We start from the raw sequence: 21,627 nt of genomic DNA, 5'->3' as shown, positions 1-21,627 counted from the left end.
TTAATCATTTTATTAGGGGGCTCTTACAAATAAAACAATTCATAAATCAATTGTATCAAGCAAACTTTTTCATGTTGCCATCATTTTCAAAACATCTTTCTACTTGACCCCCTTATTATTAGCTCCTCTTTCTTGCCTCCCCCACTCTTCTAACTTCATGAACACTTGATAAATTATATCTGTATACAGATATTTTTTTCCCATATCTTAAGCCATCCGCTGTATCCCTGCATTCATTTCTGTTATTCATCTCTGCCCAGTGTGGAGTGGGCAGTTATACGTCACTATCAGTTCTCCTTTTACCCTCCCCTAACCTCATGGTATCGCTGTTCCCATTACTGTTTCTGAAGGGTGTACATATTCTGGCTTCTGTGTGTTGAAAGCTCTTATCTGTACCAACGTACGTACTCTAGTTAGCAGGATGTGTGAGATAAATTGGGGTAATGAAAGTAAGTGGGAGAAGCTTTAAAGAATGTTGGTGTTTCATCCTTGCTATACTGCACCCTGCCTGAATTGTCCCTTCTATGTGACCTTTCTGTGAGGGAATATCTACTGTATATACTTGAGTATAAGCCGACCCTAAAATTTCAAAATGAAATACATAGCTCGTGTTGGGGCTGGCCCGCAGTCCTCTGTTAATGTGTTGCTCCTTGCCAGTATGTTACCCTGAAGGAGGCCACCAGAGGCGGTGGGGGGAGCCAAACGGACAGCAGGAGGGTGCCCAGGGTGCTGGGCTTGGGGAGAGAAGTTGTGCAGAGACAGCTGAGGGGGTCCAGGTGGGTCGAATACCAAGGTGGGTTTTTTTGCAGTTTTCTTCAGAGTTAAATTTATTAGAGTCCAAAATTTACTAAGGTAATCTGGGATCTTGTGGGGTTGGCAAATTTCATAAATACTTTTCTTTTTATAGGTCCCAGAACAACAGAGACAGATCACATTGAAAACCACTCCTGCTTCTGGTGAAAGAGGAATGTGAGTTTAGCTCCTTTACAATTTGCTATCTTGGAAATTTCTTTCACATTTCAATTTCTTTGAAAGTTCCAGGGAAGATCTAGATAGAAACAAATCTATATGATTAATAGACATATTCAAAGTAAAGAATACATACATTCATAGTGTTTTTTGTCCCCACAAACCTTTTTTTAACTCAGAACTCTACTCTTGCTTTCAGCAAATATATGATCCATATATTTGGTATGCGGTGCCTTTGAGTCAATGCTGACTCATAGTGACCCCTGTGGTTTCTGAGACTGTTTCCTGGAGTAGAAAGCCCAGTCTTTCTTCCACAGAGTGCTGGTGGTTTTGAACTTTTGTCCATTCTAATCACAGCCCAATGGGTAGAGCTGTGTAGACAGAGAAAAAAGTCATCATCTCTTAAAGTTTCTAGTTGGTTTACATCGAAAACAAAGTATAATTTCCTATGGTGCTGAGTTTAGTGATTCAGTATTGAATATATTCTTCGTTTTCTCAATGCCTTAATCCTAAAATTGTAGTATGTTGGGGAGACTTTCTACACAGTTTTTAATGCTTGAAAAATCAAAACCATTTTTAGGGATTTGAAGTATTTAGTAAAGTAAAACATATTGGGGACTTCCATTGTCTTTTAATTATATTTTCCACAAACATTTTTAAGCCCTTTGTATAGAACCATAACCAATATGTAGAATACATATATACTTAACTGCTGAAAATATTTTTTAAAATCTATCAGTAGCAATGTTAGGAAAACCAGTCTAAAAAATGTAAATTCATATTAAAGTCATCCTTGAATGTTGTAAGAGCCCCAAATAAAAAGATTTTTTTTTTAAGTCATCCCTGCTGTACATCTATTTTGAGAATCATGTGCTTCATTTGCTTTTACTACTATATACTTTCTAAGCAGTATTGGTAGTAATTTTTTATAAATCTCCTCTTGGATCTTCCCTTCTGCAAGTGCCAGCACATCAGAACCACCAACAGCCAATATCAAGCCAACTCCTGTTGTGTCTACCCCCAGCAAAGTAACTGCTGCAGCTATGGCTGGAAATAAGTCCACACCCAGGGCTAGTATACGCCCAATGGTTACACCTGCAACTGTTACAAACCCTACAACTACTCCAACGGCTACAGTGATGCCCACAACACAAGTGGAATCACAAGAAGGTAAGTGAAATTAATACAGATCTTAATGTATCTTATGTTTATCATGGGAACATGCCAGTGACCACAATGACTAATAAGGCCCACATAAAGCCAAAGGTACATCAAGAAATAAAGTGGGTGGTTAATGTTTCTAAGAGAATACCCCCTGGGATGCCTAGTAGTGCAACAAATTAACTTCCTTCTTCCCTCCCTCCTTCCCCATTCCCTGCTTCTCATCCTTTTATTGATGAAGCAGCGGGGAAATAAACCCATCTTAGTATATTCAAACGCAACTGTTATCAATATCGATGCTGACTCAGCAGCACCATAGAACAGAGTAGAAGCACCCTTATTGGTTTCTGAGACTCTTAATTCTTTACGGGAGTAAGAAGCCTCATCTTTAATGGCTGGTCTGGTGGTTTCCAACTGCTGTCCTTGTAATTAGCCCAATGCCTAACCATTATACCACCGGGGCTCCTTCGTTTTAGTATATGGTAAGTTTTTTTAGGGCTAAACTTAAATCCATGCAAAAGTGAAAACTCATGCTAAATTATTGGTTCAACTTGACCTTACTTTATCACAACATAGTCTATTTTCTTCACTTAGTTACTCATGGCAGGAAGTGCTTTCTATTTTATTCATTTGTGCTCATGCCTTTTTCCCCTCTGGATTAAGCTTAACAACAAGAATCATATTCTCAGTTGTTTAATTCCTTTCCCAACCCCAAAGTAGGTATTCAGCTTTGCTAAATGGATGAACATTTCCATACATTCTCATTTTAATAACTGTTTGATTGAATTTAGCAAATTACTGAAGCATTTAGAAATATATGGTATGTATATATTCTGTGAACGTATAGAATATTTTAACTGAGAAAAATGAGTATCAAACTGATACTAATATTAATTTTATGATATTTAAATAAATTCACCTTGAATTTGCATTGAGCCGCTAATTAAGCACAAGGACAGCAGTTGGAAAGAACCAGCCACTCTGCGGAGACACGTGGCCTTTCTGCTCCCATAGAGTTACAGTTTTAGAAACCTACCAGGGCATTTCTACTCTGCTCTATATGGTCACTTTGAGTCAGAATCAACCCCATGGCAGTGAGTTTGGTTTTTGTTTGTTTTAATTGATGCTATAATACCAATACCACTTCAGATCATTCAAATCAAAAATTTATTACAGGCTACCATACCAATCATAATCAGTAAGGAAAGGTATACCTTATATTTACCTATAGTATTTTGTTTAATGAGTGTTGAGATAAGTATGAAAGTAAACATGTAAAATGTGAAACAAACTACAGAATAGGGAAGCCTTGGTAACAATAGAAGACCTAAAGTCATGTGCATTGCATCTTTTTAAATTGCTTTGAAATTTTGCTAACTTACTGAAATAGAACCTTTTTTCGTTATTATTAAATCATTACTCTTATTTTTTTTAGCTATGCAGTCAGAAGGGCCTGTGGAACACGTTCCAGTTTTTGGAAGTACAAGTGGATCTGTTCGTTCTACTAGTCCTAACATCCAGCCTTCCATCTCTCAACCCATTTTAACTGTTCAGCAACAAACACAAGCTACGGCTTTTGTGCAACCTACTCAACAGAGTCATCCTCAGATTGAGCCTACAAATCCAGAGATCTCTGCAAACATAGTAGAAGTTGTTCAGAGTTCACCAATTGAGCGGCCTTCTACTTCCACAGCAGTTTTTGGCACTGGTAAACTATTTTTTAAATGAGTATAATACATATCTGGAGTATAATTTGAATGTACTTGTTTCCTCCCAGATATCAGAAGGTTTTATTTCTTTTTTTTTTTTTTACTAAAGTGTTGTCTCATGTTTATTATTAAGATCACACTTTCACTCTTGTTATATTTGGAAAGGTTTTAAAGGTGTTATGACCCATGACATTTATAACTTAATGAAGATCCTAAGTACCAAGACAAGGTCATATAACTCTCTTCAAATAGCATACATTATAAATTGTTTTATCCAAGAAATCCTAGGTTTTATAAACTGGCAAAGGCTCTCTGCTTTGTGAGTAACAATTATGTAAGGGGCCTTCACAAAGTTGTAGAGAAATGTAATTAAAATATAATGGAATTTTTCCATCATCTTTTTTGAATCTTCTCTGTATGGCACAATGAATCTGTTATATACTGTAAATGGTGCCTGCCTTCATGAAGCAAAAATGGGTTGATAACTGATGATTCAGCAAGGATAAGTTATGGTGATGAAAATTTTATCAAGGGCTTGATTGATTTTTATACAATTTAATATGTTGTCAGTTAAATAACCACACTAGTAAACAATTTTTTTTAATTATCTTTTATCTAAATTATCATTCTCTAATTCAAGATTTAAATGATCTCATTTCAAAGTTTCAGCAACCCCTAGTTCTTCTTTGCCAAAACGTACACGTGAAGAGGAGGAAGATAGTACCATAGAAACATCAGACCAAGTGTCTGATGATGCAGTGGAAATGCCTGTTTCAAAGAAACTGAAAAGTGTTACACCTGTAGGACCTGAGGTATGTAGAGTTTTTTTTGTTGTGATTGCTATTGTTGCTTGTTGTTACTTATACCAATACAATTAAGATATTCTCTATATTGACATTACTACAAGGTAAGTTAACCTGTTCGGGTAAACATTAATTATCTGGAAACTTGTTGAAATTACTACATTTCTACTCAGAACAGAGATGTTGTTGCTATTGGCAGCAAACTGTTTATATTTTTAGTATATAATTTTAATTGAATTTGTTCTCTTTTCAATTAAAATGTAATTACAAAATTTGAAATTACATTCTGCTTCAAAGGTATCTTATGCTTGCTTGGTTGGTTTTCATTTCAAAGAATAAGGGATATTATAGTCTTTTGAGCATTTTAAACTGTATCAGCTATGTGTTTTCAGCATACGTATATATGGGACTATATTACCCTTTTTGGAATCTAAATTGTAATGAATTAAGCTTTACTAATAAATGTTGAGACAATTACATTGGTTGTATTAGCATGCATTTATTAGTATTCAGAATTAGGCTTTGTATATAAAGAAGAACGTGATTTATTATATTTTATAAATGAGCTAATTTTTTATAGTTTCATAAAGTTATAGGTAAATATTTTATTAGCAAAACTGGTTATACAGATAAATCCTCACATGCAGTCATGAAAAAAAAATGACGTATTTTGATTCAGGAAGAAGTTATGGCAGAAGAAAGTACTGATGGAGAGGTCGAGACTCAAGTATACACCCAAGATTCACAAGATTCCATTGGAGAAGTAAGTAAAAACTTGCTTTTTATGTAACATTGTTGCTTTTGATGATTAGCTTGGCAAATTTAAACATAATTGGGGATTTTGTTTATTTATTACTGTTAATGATTAATGAAATAGTATTAGAATTGACCAGTAAAGGTTCTTTCTTGTTTATCATGAGTAAGGATTGTCAGCTGTTTTGATCATTTAGAAGGAAGGACAAAGTGATGTTAAGATGAACCGTGTGACTATAAGCAAATCGCTAACTCTCTAAACTTCTATTTTCTAACCTTTAGTAATAATAAAACTTGTGACTTTCTATTCTCTAAAAACTTGGACTCTTAACTCACAGGGCCAGTTTTAACTCTGTCTTATAGGGTCACTGTGAGTCAGAATTGACTCACTGGCAGTTTTGTGTTAGTTTTTAACAAGGGTTAATAAAAAGCATGCTGCCACTAGAGTTGCAGTCCCTACATGCATGGGTTCATTGAAATAGTATACGCTTGTTTTTGTGATTAGTGAATGGCTGCAGGCAATTTTCTTGTCTTAGTCTTTAAAAAAAAGTTTAATCAAACCCGAGGGGATTTGCCATATCAGTTAAATTCAGAGAAATGGATCATAAAGTTACAGTGACTATTGGTTAGAATTGCAAAAGGTGGTGGTCTTGAACCGTAGACCTTTTGTAGTTAGCATCCCAACTCATAGCCCACTATGCCACCAAGACTTCTTAACTCTTGCATGAACTGCCAAATATTACTACCAACATCACTTTGCCACAAGTCAGTTCCAACTCATGGCCACTGTGTCAGTAGAACTGTGCTCCATGAGTTTTGTTTTTGTTTTCGTTTCTTTTTCCAACAGTTTTAGTGGTACATAGTTTACATAGCCTACAATTCAGTAATTCAGTTGTTCATTCATATCAAGAATTATACAATCATTACCACATCCATTTTAGAACATCTCCCTCCTTACACCCCACCCCTCCTTCCTGGTTAAAATTCTTTAAAATGAGTTGTGCACTCAAAATCAGTTCTAATGCTCCCTCCCTATCACTTACCTCCCACCCCTACATTCCTTATAAACTCTTGTATTGGTTATTATCATTATGCATTCACTCCTGTGCTTCACAAACCAGGAACCCAAGAGAAATAATAATAATAAATAAATAAGGTGGTAATGAAAAAATAGTAATAATTTAAAGACAAAAGTACAAATAATGAGTAAGAGAGAAAAGATCCCCATCAACATTCAAGAAGCCAGGGAAGAAATTTTTTGTCCTGGAACAACTAAGAGATAATTGCACCCAGAACAAATTCAAGTTGGTTCTATAGGGAGGTCAACTGTCCAACTATCAAGTTCAATCCAGCATAATCAACTTAACAGTGGTCTCTGCCGGAAAGTAAGTCTGTTGGAGTCTCTGTGTAGTTTGCAATGGGTGTAGATTTTGGAAGTAAATCAAGGTTCCTCTGAGTAGACTCGTACCTCCCACTTGAAGTAGGAAAAAATTTCTATGGCTCAAAAATGCCATTTGGCTTTTCATTCCACCCTTCCAGCACTATCTGTTGAATGTATAACAGTTTCTGATAATGAAGCAGGTGTTCTTTATAAGTTGCTTCTTCTGAACTCTAAGCATGTCAATTTGATGCACTTTTTAAATTATTCCATTGTGGTAACATAATCTTTTATGAATAACTTAGTTCATACAGCATTGTTGTTGCCTTGTATAGAAAATAATTTATTGCTTGCTTAAGTCAAAAGCAGACATTTAACTATTTATAGACAAAAATCAGAAATAAGGTTAAAATTATAGTTTATCTCAGTAACTGAATAAAATTGCAAGCAATGATATTAATGAATTCTAATGTCTGGTAATTTTTATATGTAATTGAAGAAGCTATAAATAAAGTAAAATTTTATAGATAAATAAGTATTTTTAATAATTCAGTACCTAATCATAATTCTCTAGACCTCTGATCCAAGCAATATGCCTTTTAATTTTTTATTTTATGTGCAAGCAAAAGCACTTTTATAAATGTGTCTTGAATTTTTAAAACTGTATCTCCGCTTAAAAAACCAAACACCTCCTTTAATGCTGATGAGAAGTCAGTGAAAACTAGATATTTTGAAATAGATATAATATTATAACAATTTGGCTCTAGAGAGACTTCCCAAGACATGTTATAGACCTGGTTAGTATGATTAAAGGGATTGTTGGGCTTTGGAAAATGATGCCTTGTCATCTGACCTTAGCCTTTGGTGGCTATACAGACCCTGCATGGAAGCTAATCATATAGTTCTAAAATCTGATATCTTTAATGTATAAGATTTGAAAAACTCACTACCGAGTCAGTTCCTCTGCATAGCAGCCCAAAGGACAAGGGAGAACTACTCTGGGTTTCAGGGACTCTTAACTCGTTACGGAAGCAGAAAGCCTCATCTATCTCCTTCAGAGCAGTTGGTAGTTTTGAACTGCCTGTTTTGCAGTTATTACAGTACACAACCACTATGCCTCCAGGGTTCCAAATGTATAGGATAGTCATCCGTTTTGGTTAGTTTTTTTTTTAATATGTGTATGTAAGGAATGTTTTTTCATAGACAGTAATAATGATTTTTTTAACCATTTTATTGGGAACTAATACAGATACATCATTCCATAGTTCAGTCACATCAAGCAGTGTTGTACCATTGCTACAATCAGTTCCAAAACATTCTTTTTTTAAAGCTCCTTGATCGCATCTCCCCTTGACATCTTCCTCCCCTAATGTATCCCGTAGGAATCCTTATTCTATTTGTTGTCATTGTAGGTTTCATCAATCCCGGGTTTCATATACAGAAAAACATGTAACAAAAATTCAAGAGGGTTATCCCCAATGACAAAATGCATCAGAGATAAACCCCCCAACATCAAAAATAAAACACAAAAAATGTTAAAAACCAGATTGGGCCCAATGTGTATTAAAGGAGGGGTCAACTGACAAGGCTTTAACCGTTCAAGTCAGCTTTATCATTTTGATCGCCTATAGTTCTCTCTCTAATGCACTGTGTGGTAACCGGATTCTTCCCATGCTTCTCATATATTTATTATGGGTAGAGGGAACTCACCAGAGGCTCATTTCCTGTGTAGATCTCAGAAATGTATCTTGGGCTTCGACTGTCTTCCTTAGCCTTCTCCAAACCAGTATCTCGCAATTTAGGCTCTGATACTATTCCCTCCTTTGGCTTCGTGTTATGTGATTTACAATCCTTCAGTAATTTGTTTTATCTAATGTTTTGCAGATTATTTCTGGTTTAAGGGGAATTTTGTTTTAAACATGGTACAGGTTCAAGAGAATTATTTTTTCTGACTGATCTCCAACTATACTGTTTGCTAATCACATTGATTATTGAAAGCACTTGAAATAAAGCTAGTTTATATTGAGATCTTCTGTAAATGTGATATACACATCACATTTTAAAGACATGGGGGTGGGAGAAACCACAGTAAAACTTTTTGGTTATAATTTTGCATGTATTACGTATTTAAATTACATTTAGAATATATTGTCTAAGCCTATTAAAATTGAAATTTATTATACCAGCTTTTGTTTTTCCAATTAATTTTATTTCTGCGTATTTAATACTGATATTTCTCAGCTTTAAAAAATCTGGCTATTAGAAAATTTTAAAGTACTATGGAATTCACATTATGACTCAGTAATATTATCTGTTGTATTGAGCCACAATATCATCACAACTGGTTGTTTGAACACACAACAAGCTTCTGTGTGTGTGCTCACATCTCTTTTTATTGCACTATTACCCATATTGATTTATATCATTCTTCATGTCTTCTATGGGATATGTACTAATAAATCCCAATGTTTTATTTTCTTCAGCATATACTTTCAATTTCTACTTTTGAATACCAAATTTTTAGTAATAAAATGTTAGTAGCATATTCTTTAATCTTTTGATCTATGGCATGCTTAATATATATAGAATTATTTAATCGCAGTGAATTTTGGTTTTTTTATAAATACTTGCTTTTTTTTCTTTTCTAAAAGGGAGTCACTCAGGGAGATTACACTCCCATGGAAGACAGTGAAGAGACTTCTCAGTCCCTTCAGATAGATCTTGGAACCCTTCAATCAGATCAGCAAACAACTTCATCCCAGGATGGTCAAGGAAAGGGAGATGATGTCATTGTTATTGACAGTGATGATGAAGAAGAGGATGACGATGAAAATGATGGAGAACATGAGGTAAATTTTGTTTGAATCCAAATAATATTTTTTAAATGTTCGATGAAAATGCTCAGATTCCTGGGTCTAGTATAACATGATCCAGTAATTTCTGATTCCCTGTTAATTTAAATAGATTGTTTTGCTTTTCTGTTGTCTTGATTGATTCTGAAATTAAAATTTTATGAAATTGGAACATAAAGCTAGTAATGGAAAATCCTAGTTCTTTATTATGATTGCTAAGATCTTTAGGATTTATTCTGAAGTAAAATTAATGTTAGGTCTTATTGCTAAATGAACATGATTTTAATTGCCTCTGGAAATAAAAAAAATTAAATTTCTTTTTATTTGAGAATTGTCTTATCATCTCCTTGCAGTATATTTTAAGTGAAAATGTTCAGTTTAGTTTGGTGTTAACTTCTGAATTGGCTTCTCATTGTAGACCTTTCTTTTTTCCTCTTAAAAACTCCATTTACTGTCTTCACTTTTGCTTTGAAAATTTTTTTAAATGAACCATTTAATACTTAGAGTGCATTTAGGAGCTTTAACCTTTGAAAGCTGTCATGTAAACAAATTTCAGAATTGAATTGTAATTATCATTAAGCTTCACAGTTTTGATATCTGATGGGGCAGAACTAAATCCATGCTTTCAAGATAACTCCTCTGTCTGATCAATGCTGAGTCAATTCTCTTAAGTGTGATAACAAAACGTGCACATTTTGTGTACTATATCTTAGATCTTTACTTATATTTTTCTACTAGGATTATGAAGAGGATGAGGAAGAAGATGATGATGATGAAGATGACACAGGGATGGGGGATGAGGGTGAAGACAGTAATGAAGGAACTGGTAGTGCAGATGGTAATGATGGATATGAGGCTGATGATGCTGAGGTAACTGGCTAGGATTATCTTTTTTTTTTTCTTTTGCTGCGGTTTACTGGTCTGGCTTTTGAAGATAATCTATTTGCACTTACACATCACTTTTTTTTTCCCCCTTTAATTTAGGGTGGTGAAGGAACTGATCCTGGTACAGAAACAGAAGAAAGTTTGGGTGGAGGCGAAAGTAATCAGAGAGCTGCTGATTCTCAAAACAGTGGTAAGATTGTTTTAGTTTCCGGGGGAGGGGTTGGTTTTCTTTTGATATTTCTGATAATATGAAGTTGGTTTGCTTAACAACTGTCAATAAGAGATTGTCTCTTCTAGCTTTGTCACCATTCTCTGTTAAATAAAATTAAATCAGATGCCTAATAGCAGTAGCAGCATTTATAACCAGAAGAGGTCAGTCTAATCAAGCTTCATATTTCAAAACGTGTGCATGGTTGAGCTTTGCTGTGTTTTCATGGGGGTGGGTGTATTTTGATCAGTGCATCTTTCACACTTGACGTCAGCCAGAAAGCAGAGAAGCGCTTAGATTTTGCTGGGAACAGTCTTTTTTCTCCCCCCACTGAGCAGCGGTGGGTTTGAACTGCCAACCTTGCAGTTAGTGATCCAATGTGTAACCCACTTCACCACCAATGCTCCTCAATGTATCTTTTAATAAATATATGGAAAACGATAACCAGATGACCACCGAAAAGTTGCAGTCATTAATGGTTTATGAAAATCATAGAAAATGATTTCATTTTAGAAAATGGTTTTTAAATGTGTTTTAAATAATTAGTCACTATGTTGTAGAATGTCCTGGTTTTACAGATAACATTACATGTAACAATAATGGTAACAGATTAAAGCCAAATATGAGGGGATTTTAAAAATTTCATGGAAATAATGGAATTAAAAAATAATGGAAATGTTTACAAACTTTTTGAAACACCTTTTATACTTACTCTAATGGAAAAAGAGTACACCTAAGTTTCTAAGTAGGCAAGATATTAAAGGCATATGCTTACTTTTTTTAAAAAAGCACTAAATCATATAATAATAGTATTCTCCGATGTTAAGGGAGATAAAATAAGGGAAGAAGGAGATCGATAACATTTTGCATTTGAGTAATGATATTTTGTACATTTTTCTTTTAAACCATTTATGTACCCATGTAGTTGGAATATAGAGGGAGATATGTGCACGTGCTCACTCATGTAATTGTAATCATTAATTATTATCACTAAAAGTTAAAAGTCTTTTGAGGGGAAATGTTGCATAGCTATTTTTCCTAGATAATAGTGTATATTAGATGCACATGAAACTTGTTAAAGACTCATTTGGGGGGTGTATATGGGGAGAATCAACCAAAGATAAATTTAAATTGTGTAAGAATGTTGTGCTTGGCCAATAGCTACCAAAGGATTTTCTAAGCAATTTGCCTTGAATTACTCTGTTCTTAAAATAAATTTGTGAGGTATAGTGATGAGTTTTAGTTAAAAAAAAAAATTTACCAAAGATATAGTAACAAAAAGTGGTAGTGGTAAGATTTAATCTACTAAGCTCTGTGTGTTATCCTATTTAGTTTTTCATAAGACAGAATCTTTTCTTTCTTGTACATAATATAGAAGATCCAGGCCTCTGGGGGGACTATTAAAATTTTAAATTTAGGAAAATCAAATTTAAAAGTGTTAATCCAGGAAAATCAAATTTAAAAGTGTTAAGGCTTCTCCCCAATCTTCATTACTCGTTTAGATATTATAATGAGATACAAATGGTCTGACTGTAAGGTATTTTGCCTGCTTTATTAAGAATGAGTCATTATTTACTAAATGTTTATTTTATCTTGTATTGGGATAAGTGCTTTTAATCCATTATTTGAAATCTTTAGAAAAACCTTATTTGCTCTATAACCGGCCAAAAAAATAGACTCAAAAAGGTTTAAGGACTTGCCCCAAACCACTCTGCTTATTATGTGCAGACTCCCATTATTGCTGGGTCCAAAGCCCGTGTTCTTTCAGTCACACCTGCTATTTTCCTTTTGAAAATAATTATCACGGCAAGATTGTTATTTTTTGGTAAACTTAGTAGTTCAAATAAAGCATCTATTTTCCTATAGGTGATGGAAATTCAGGGACTGTAGAGTCTTCCTTTACTCAGGAGATTTCTAGAGAACAGCAGCCATCATCAGCATCCGAAAGACATGCCCCTCGAGCACCTCAATCACCAAGACGTCCACCACACCCACTTCCCCCACGACTGACCATTCACGCCCCACCTCAAGAATTGGGACCACCAGTTCAGGTAGTAGTCATTCTGAAAAGTGATCTCTAAAACATCTTGATTTTTCAGAGGCTAAGTGTACTTTTAATGTTTGGCATGTGTTTCTGTAATTATTAACACTGAAGCTAGTGCCCAGTTTCCTTTCCTTGGAAAATTAACTTTCATAAGCTGGAAAACCCTTAGAAAGACAAGGTTTTCCAGAGGTTGTATATGAAGTTGAATGAGTACAGTCATAGCCAATAAAAATATGGTCATTATATTTAAAGGTTAAAAGAAGAACGATTTTTTAGATTTCCGTTAAAGTAAAATGTATTTTAGCAGCTGCCCACCATCTACTTTTGCATGTCTCTAAGATGTACTTATTTGTTTTTTTAAAGAAGTGTACTTATCTTGCTTAAAAGAACATTTTTCTCATGTGCTCACAATCAATGTATGAGTATCCACTTTTAAAAGTAATAAGGCACGCATCTCCCAACATGTAGCATTCTCTTACTTAGAAGCTTTTGCAGGGAACGATACAAAGGCTGTTACTGTCTGCTGGTTTCTGAGCCTGTAACACCCTAATAGTTATTAAAACACAATTGGTGAAGATAACTTCATTTGAGAATATAAAACCCTAAGGAATTGTGTCTGTCTTACAAAATAATCCCAAACCATCATTTAAGAATCCTGTAAACTTTTGAAAATGTGGTAAAAGAAAGCTGATGCTGCCTGGTTATTAAAAGATATAGTGCCTGGGTTCTTAAAGGCTTGAAGATAAACAAGCAGGCATCTAGCTGAGAAGCAACAAAGCCCACATGGAAGAAGCACACAGCCTGTGTGACCACAAGGTGTCAACAGGATCAAGTATCAGATACTAAAGACACAGAGCAAAAAATCATAATGTGAATGAGGGGCCGACTGCGGAGTGGAAGCCCAAAGCCAATCTGTAGGCAGTTGGACATCCCCTTACAGAAGGACCATGGGGAGGAGATGAGCCAGTCAGGGTGTAGTATAGCAATGATGAAAAATACAACTTTCCTCTGGTTCTTTAATGCTTCTTCTACCCCCATTATCATGATCCTAATTCTGCCTTACAAATCCGGCTAGACCAGAGGATGTATGTACACTGGTACAGATAAGAACTGGAAACACAGGGAATCCAGGACAGATAAACCCCTCAGGACCAATAAGGAAAGTAGGGAAAGGTGGGGTAGAAAGGGGGAACCGATTACAGGGATATACATATAACCCCCTCCCTGGGGGATGGACAGCAGAAAAAGTGGGTGAAGGGAGATGTCTGACAGTGTAAGACATGACAAAATAATAATAATTTATAAATTATCAAGGGTTCATGAGGGAGGGGGGAGTGGGGAAAGAGGGGAAAAAATGAGTTGATACCAAGGGCTCAAGTAGAAAGCAGATGTTTTGAGAATGATGATGGCAACAAATGTACAAAATGTACTTGACAAATGGATGTACCTATGGATTGTGATGAGTTGTATGAGCCCCAATAAATGATCTTTAAAAGAAAAAAAAAGTCCTAAACTGAGAGACAGTTTAGAAAAAGTCATTACTGCTGATTGAGCTCTGAAAGATCATTAAACCTTAAAATTCAAAAGCATACTGGCTAACAGTTACGTAACAGGCAATAGAAATAAATAAGTTTATATACAGATAGGTTGGATCATACATACTATTGGTTTTAATTTATGTAGATTCTATAATAGTAAAATGTGTTAGTTTAAAGGTGACTTTTTTAAGCCAGATTGGTAAATTGCTTTTGTTAGCTAAGATGTAATTTTTCAGATGTGTGGGGAAATGGGCACTGTGGTAAACTCTTAGTAGGGTTGTCAGTTTGTTAAATCTCTTTGGAGAACAGTTGGCTGCAGCCATCAAAATATGAATTTGTGTAGATTCCTTTTCACACAATATTCCTTTTGATCATTTATTTGACAGGAAAACTTAAGCAAAAGAGCATGTCAACATTTATCATAGAGAAAATATTAAGTCGATCTTAAAAACTATATAAGCATGTTAAAAACTATGCAGTAAAATATAAGGTGACTGTAAAAACAATCAGATCTATAAATATGACCTAAAAAGTTTTTCACATATATATCATATGTGTTGCTTTGTTATTATGGTTTTGTTGTGTGTGTGTGTGTGTGTGTGTGTGTGTAGAAGTGGGGGAGAATACATAGTCATTTAAAGCAGAATTTACATTTACATATAAATATATGTGCAATGCTATGTATGTCGATGTGAATGATGGGCAAGGCAGCCTGGGAACCTAGGCTTCACCATGTGCTTCAATATTGGATTTTTGAGTGTGTCCTGTATCCTGAGTATTAGTTGTCTGCGTTTTCTGGTAACAGAGATTGTACATGGTCTTTAGCTAAGCTCAGTAATGGATTTTTTCTTAGAAATATCTTAATGATTACATATTAGAAGATATCAAAAATTTTGTGTAAAAATAGAATTAAAAGCTAATGAAATTTTTCTACAATGCCTTTTTAAGCCATCATAACATTTTAGTAATGTTATTACTAGCATAATAACCTACTTTTGTTAATAACTAGAATTTTTGTGCTTTGCTAATCCCTTAAAATTAACGTAATAATTTTCTTGGCATAGAGAATTCAGATGACTCGGAGGCAATCTGTGGGACGTGGGCTTCAGTTAACTCCAGGAATAGGTGGCATGGTAAGTACTTAGCTTTCATGAAAAAATGGTACATATTTCAGCAACTATTTGTATAATGCATACTTTTTTGTCTGCCATGATTATTGAGCTTTTGTTTTCTGCTTCAGCAGCAGCATTTTTTTGATGATGAAGATAGAACAGTGCCAAGTACCCCAACTCTTGTGGTGCCACATCGTACTGATGGATTTGCTGAAGCAATTCAGTAAGTTAAAGAGAAAGAAACATAGTGTGACTAATTTGATTCCTCCCATTTCCCTGCTAACTTAATGATTATTTGTTGACTTCTCTACTGTTTAGTAGAGGTATATAGCAGTTGGGGTAGAATGGAGGATGTATTCCTGGGGGAAATTATACAGAAGTTAATGAAATGCAATTACTTCATCAATAATTTAAAATTAAAAGGTAATATAGCCATGCATTTGAATTATGGTGCTGGCAAAGAATGTTGAAAGTACCATGGACTGCCAAAAGAACAAACAAATCAATCCTGAAAGAAGTACAGCCAGAATGCTACATAGAGGCAAGGATGGGCGAGCGTATTTTTTTAGGTTTTAAGGAACAATCCAAAATTGTGGACCTCCTATCCAGGAAATTTTAGGTATAGTTGAAGAGGGCTCAAGGATCTTCCTCAAGAGGAATGTTGTATGGGAATCGAGTTTTCAAGCAGCCCCCAAAGTGTAATCCCTTAACCCAAACTCACTGCTATTGAGTTGATTTTGACTCATCCTGTGTAGGGGTAAATATTTATGGCCTCATGTCTCCCGAGGAGCTTCTGATAGAATTGCTGTGTTTATCCCACAGCATCCCTGCAGCTCCTTCCTGAAAGTATGGAAACTTTACTAAAGTAGCATTGAAGACTTATTAGAGAAGTATATGGCCCATAAGGATTAGTAACTGTCTAGCTAAAAGAGGACAGGGTGAAGAGTGGCTAAAGAGGGAATTCTGAGTTTTGCATTCTAGATTGTGTGCAGGAAGATGGATGATAGTGTAGTTAAAACAAGAAAGGAATGAAAAATCAAGTTTCTAGCCATCATATCATTTTTGTAGGCCTTGGGAGTCATCATTTGAATTCATGAAATTATGCCAGCGAGGGGACAGGATTTGTTCATGATCAAACGGTTGAAAACTGAGACAAAGCTTTGTTAAGTTTCAGTTGTCTCCAGTATGTCTCTATAGAGATGGCTAACAAATACGCAGGAAATGTGAGCTATAGCATGCACATTATTTATGTGAACGTGTTGTTAAGTTTTCATGTAATGACTTCATCCCTCACCCCCAGTATCCATCAATGTTAAGTCTTCATCTTGGTGCCTTTTGAATTGGAGATTGCTTTCTAGCAACAGACCCTCACAAGCCAGCCCTTGAGCTTTTGAAGCGGTCTCTCCCTGCAGGCTTCCTTCCCTGCCCTGCAAACCACTTTCTCCAATGCAGGAAGAACTCAATGCCCCCTGCTCGGAACAGACCTTAGACCTCATCAAGGTGGCTAGTCTCAGCCCAGGAGATACATTGTGTGTCCGCACAAATTAGAGAGGCCAATTGAATGGATGAGTTGACTTAATGCACTCACAGCCAGCTGGTGCACCAAAGTGGTTAGACCATTTGAAACTCCCACTCATGCAGGCACCATAGCTCGGGTGTGAGAGCTATGGGTGCAAAGGGTGGTCATATATTCCTCAATCCGATGAGAGAAGTCAGACTAGCCCTATAGGGTTCTTGGGAGTGTCAGGATGTCCATACTGAGCCATTCTACTGCCTGGCTTTGCTTTTAGCTGGCACCACTAGACCCATTGCTTATGGGACCAGTAGCCTCCACCTGCCAGCAAATCAGCATGTTCTCCACACACAGCCCTCTGCCTGTCTCTAGCACAGTGTCCCTGGACACAGATCAGCTATAAGGAACTCACTCTACTCCCCTTCAGCCTGGCCATAATTTGACAGGAAAACTTAAGCAAAAGAGTGTGCGTCAACATTTATCATAGTGAAAATATTAAGTCAATCTTAGAAACTATATAAAGCATGTTATAAACTATACAGGAAGATATATAAATTACCTCAAAGCAAATGCACAATTTCAGGTGTTTAGATTCTTAATGTTGTGGTAATAACCAAACTTGATCTAAGATTTCTTAACCCTTGCTTACTTTCATTTCACAGATGTGCTCAAAAATCACATTTATACTTTATAAGGTTTTGTTGTATCTGTTTTACAAATGTCAAGAAGTTTGTGAAAAACTGAAGGTGTCTTCATATAGGCATGTACATTATGTGAACGTGCTTTTGGGGAGTGGAGATTTGGTAGACAGGGTAACTTTAAATTTTTATTCATTTAGTTCCCCACAAGTTGCTGGTGTTCCTAGATTCCGGTTTGGTCCCCCCGAAGATATGCCACAAACGAGTTCTAGTCACTCTGATCTCGGCCAGCTTGCTTCTCAAGGAGGTAAATTGCTAAGTAAACCCATAGATTGCCTAGGTTTATCTGCACTTAATATTGTTTCTCTGATGTTTTTTTGTTTAAGTAAATTACCAAATATGTAAACAGTAGTTTTAAAAGGTTATATGCAAAAATGTATCTGATACCTTATATACAATTTTGTAAACATTGTATACATCAAATAGTGTGTGGTAAGGAAAAGCAGATTCAGCATGTATGAAGCTGAAAGAACTGAAGAAAATAATCAAGGTTTGAGTTTTAATATTTAAGAATTCTGTGGGCAAAATATTGAATGACAACAGGAAGCATCAGAAAAAGATGGACTAGTATCTTTAAATCTTAAAAATGGCTAATAATACCTTTTGAATTTTATCTTAATTTTAGTGAAGAATAAAACTTAGAATAGTTGAATATTCCATAAAGATAGCTTATAAGAAACAACAAGGAGCCATTTTAGCTAATTTTTAAGGCTACCTTTATTATTGCTAGCACACTTAAATTTTTTTCAAATCATGTTGAAAGTTCGAGAAATTGCTTTTTGCTTGAAGGTCCAAATTGAGGACATCAAACTTGTATATCTCAGCAGTTAACTTTTTTAACTTTCTTTAGCTACCTGCTGAATTGACGGTCTTACGTTTTTCCATTTATTAATATTCAGCATTGTCTTTAGGTTTAGGAATGTATGAAACACCCCTCTTCCTTGCTCATGAAGAAGAGTCTGGTGGCCGAAGTGTCCCCACTACTCCTCTACAAGTAGCAGCCCCAGGTAGGTATAAAAGGCAGGCTCATGGACATTGTGTTTATTGTGTTTAAGTTGAGAACTATAAGACAACTTCTAGCTAAAAATTGGAGAAACTACAAAGTTAAATTTTTATTTACTTTTCTTGTCTTTTATTTTTGTAGTCACTGTGTTTACTGAGAGTGCGACTTCTGATGCTTCAGAACATGCCTCTCAGTCTGTCCCAATGGTGACAACTTCCACTGGCACTTCATCCACGACAAATGAAACAGCAGCAGGTGACGATGGAGATGAAGTATTTGTGGAGGCAGAATCTGAAGGGTAAGTGTTCATTTGGTAATTTGTGTTTGCTTTAGACTCAACGTTTTACATTTGTTTTTATTTAAGTTAGGAAAACTTTTCAGCTGTGTTTTCAGTACTGTACTGTTAAATAAAGCAAGACATTTGCTTTGAAAACTTTAGTTTTACATCTCGTAATATATTTTAGGCCTTAGAGATTATTACAAATATGGCTGCTTAATACTTTGTTAGAATTGAGAACTCGGTAACAGATTTGATTGAAAATATATTTCCAACTAAATTTGGGAGAAGTTCACTATTTTTTTATTTTCCTCACACCAAAACAAACTCACCTATTCTTATTCCAGATGACTTGTGCCTAATGAATAGTATACATGTCAGTATCATAGAAGACAGAATTTTAGAAACTGTTGTCTCCCTGAAAATTGCATGGTATAATCTAGAACAAAGTATTTCTGTAAAAGGATTGGTACTCTTCATCTAAAGTAGCTTCTTGAACTTTTTCTCCCACAAAGAAGCCTTTTGTGAATATTAGGAAATGACTCACTTTCCATTTAGTAGTGGACTTTCATGTGATCCTCACTCTATGTTTATGTGCACTTAGAGTTTGGTGTCTGAGAAACTGACTTCACAAAAATTAAGAGATTTTCCTAGTAGTTTCCAAGACACTGCTACGTTTTTAACTCAGCAATTAAAAAGAAAGCTTAACAAAATTCTTTCATCACACGTTTTCTGGATATTTTTCAATCAAAAGGAGGTGGAGTGATTCAGTGGAGAAAGACATTGGACAGTGGTCCAGAAGTTTTAACTTTAATGGTTAAGTTGAACCTAGATTTTCTAGAGAAAAATTCAAGAATTTTATTTTACTTAAGGTGCTTTTTTTTTAAAAAGAATAATTACAAGCCGGCTTTCTGTATCAGAAAAAAGAGAGAAGTGTGTTGTTATTCTCTAACATCAAAAGTGCAAAACTAAACTCTCTACCAGCTAGTCAATTCTCACTCATAGCAATTCTATAGGATAGGGTAGAGCAGCCCTTGTGGGTTTTCAAGACGTTAACTCTTTATGGTAGTAAAAGGCCTCATCTTTCTTCCTCAGAGCTGCTGGTGGTTTCAAATTACTAATCTTGAGGTTAGCAGTCCACTGATAAACCACGGATTCTTATTTTCTATCACATAATTACGGAGGCTGCATTCTATATATTGTTCATTTCTAACCTGAACCGTATTTCTAGAAAACATTATCTCCCCTTTACTAATGAGACCATTCATGGTAAAAACCAAGTTAAAATAACTTGCTAAGGGCACACTACCATTAACTGGCACAGCCTGGATTTGACTCTAAATAGTATTTGATTCCAAATTCTTTATACTTCACCCGTACTTCTTCACTTCAAAACACAGTTAAAGGAGGATGCAGGTTAGTTGTTAAAGCTGGAGCAGATCCAAATTATTATACTACTTACCTTTCTCACATGCTTTTTGATATGCTTTCTTGAATGAGAGAGAATAGAGTGGCATTTTAGCCAAAGGCCAGGAATTTCTCATAGAGCCTACCTCATCAGAACTTAGAGCTCATGGTGAGTTATTGGTGTACACAAAATAATTATGACTACTGTTTTTTACTCTGTCATAAAAAATCGGGGATTATCAATGTGTATATAATATACCTTCTGTGACTGTCAAGAATGAAAATTCTTTTTCAAAGGAGGGAAAAATAGTAGCCCAAAACAGAAAAACCAAAATTAGAACATCTAATGAGCATCAACATGAAATTATTTCTCCCCTGCCTCTTTAAAATTTTTTTGTAGTGTCAAAAGTCTGTAATTTTGAGTTGATGGGGAGATCTGGGTCATGTTAGTGATATAAGCTACTCCAAAAAGTTTGGGAACAACTTAGGAGATATTCTAGAATTCAGTTTTTTCTATTAATCTTTATTTTCCTTTTTTAGTATTAGTTCAGAGGCAGCCCTAGAAATCGATAGCCAACAGGAAGAAGAGCCTGTTCAGGCATCTGATGAATCGGATCTTCCCTCTACCAGCCAAGATCCCCCTTCCAGCTCTTCTGTAGGTAAGTTTTTCTGATTTTGGCTATAATACAACGTGGTTGCATCAAACTTGTTTACAAAGACATCGTTTTATTATTAACAATTAGTAAGACCTAGAATTTCTGGAGTGCTTTTTTGTAAAGGGGAGATTTGATGGTATTAAAAGGAGGGTAGAACAAGTACAACTTTGTACTTGGTTTTAGCAAGATAGGAAGCCCTAGGAGGCCTTCAAGCAGGTAAGTGGCATATCCTGACTTAAAGCTTAAAACTATCAGCTTGGCTACTTGTAGAAAAGAATTTGAAAAATAATCAATAGAGAACATTCCAAGACAACTGTAGTAGTGCAAGGTAGAGATAATGGTTACTTAGGCTTATAGAGTAGAGGTTGTGAGAAGTTTTCAGAATTAGGATGCTTCTGAATTAGAGTTGGCAGGAATTGCTAGCTAGTTGGATATGGAGTGTCTTTTTTATTTTTATTTATTTATTTTTTTTGAGTGTCTTTTTTAAAAGGAAGGTATATGACTCGTGTGAAGATGTAATTGGCTTGTTTTCTGGGGGACTTGGTGTTTTACCATTGTATTCCACAACACCAGATATATTGTAGGTACCAAGTAAATACTTATTAATAACAAGCTCAAGCACTTTTTCTTTAAAAAATATTTTTTTAAACTACTTTTTTGG

The 21,627-nt window shown here is 35.3% G+C and overlaps 1 protein-coding gene across 2 annotated transcripts in view; it reads left to right on the top strand.

Moving 5' to 3' along the window:
• The window catches only part of TPR (translocated promoter region, nuclear basket protein), a 62,979-nt gene that overhangs the window by 38,038 nt on the left and 3,314 nt on the right, over positions 1-21,627 (top strand). The window contains exons 36-50 of one of the 2 annotated variants that reach the window (XM_045298150.1): positions 908-969; positions 1,931-2,139; positions 3,566-3,838; positions 4,503-4,651; positions 5,322-5,405; positions 9,425-9,622; positions 10,364-10,495; positions 10,610-10,700; positions 12,585-12,769; positions 15,365-15,433; positions 15,544-15,635; positions 17,764-17,870; positions 18,535-18,630; positions 18,768-18,924; positions 20,851-20,969. In XM_045298150.1, coding sequence (XP_045154085.1) covers positions 908-969; positions 1,931-2,139; positions 3,566-3,838; positions 4,503-4,651; positions 5,322-5,405; positions 9,425-9,622; positions 10,364-10,495; positions 10,610-10,700; positions 12,585-12,769; positions 15,365-15,433; positions 15,544-15,635; positions 17,764-17,870; positions 18,535-18,630; positions 18,768-18,924; positions 20,851-20,969 — 2,023 coding nt within the window. Of the gene's footprint in view, positions 1-907; positions 970-1,930; positions 2,140-3,565; positions 3,839-4,502; positions 4,652-5,321; positions 5,406-9,424; positions 9,623-10,363; positions 10,496-10,609; positions 10,701-12,584; positions 12,770-15,364; positions 15,434-15,540; positions 15,636-17,763; positions 17,871-18,534; positions 18,631-18,767; positions 18,925-20,850; positions 20,970-21,627 lie in introns of both variants that reach the window. The other variant, XM_004706667.2, reaches the window with a different exon arrangement.

The sequence above is a fragment of the Echinops telfairi genome, unplaced genomic scaffold (genome assembly GCF_000313985.2).
Source record: "Echinops telfairi isolate 266 unplaced genomic scaffold, ASM31398v2 ScPeMD7_7424;HRSCAF=8462, whole genome shotgun sequence".
Classification (NCBI taxonomy): Eukaryota; Metazoa; Chordata; class Mammalia; order Afrosoricida; family Tenrecidae; genus Echinops; species Echinops telfairi.
Note: the sequence above shows the minus strand (reverse complement) of the source record. Positions and strands in the feature narration are given on the sequence as shown.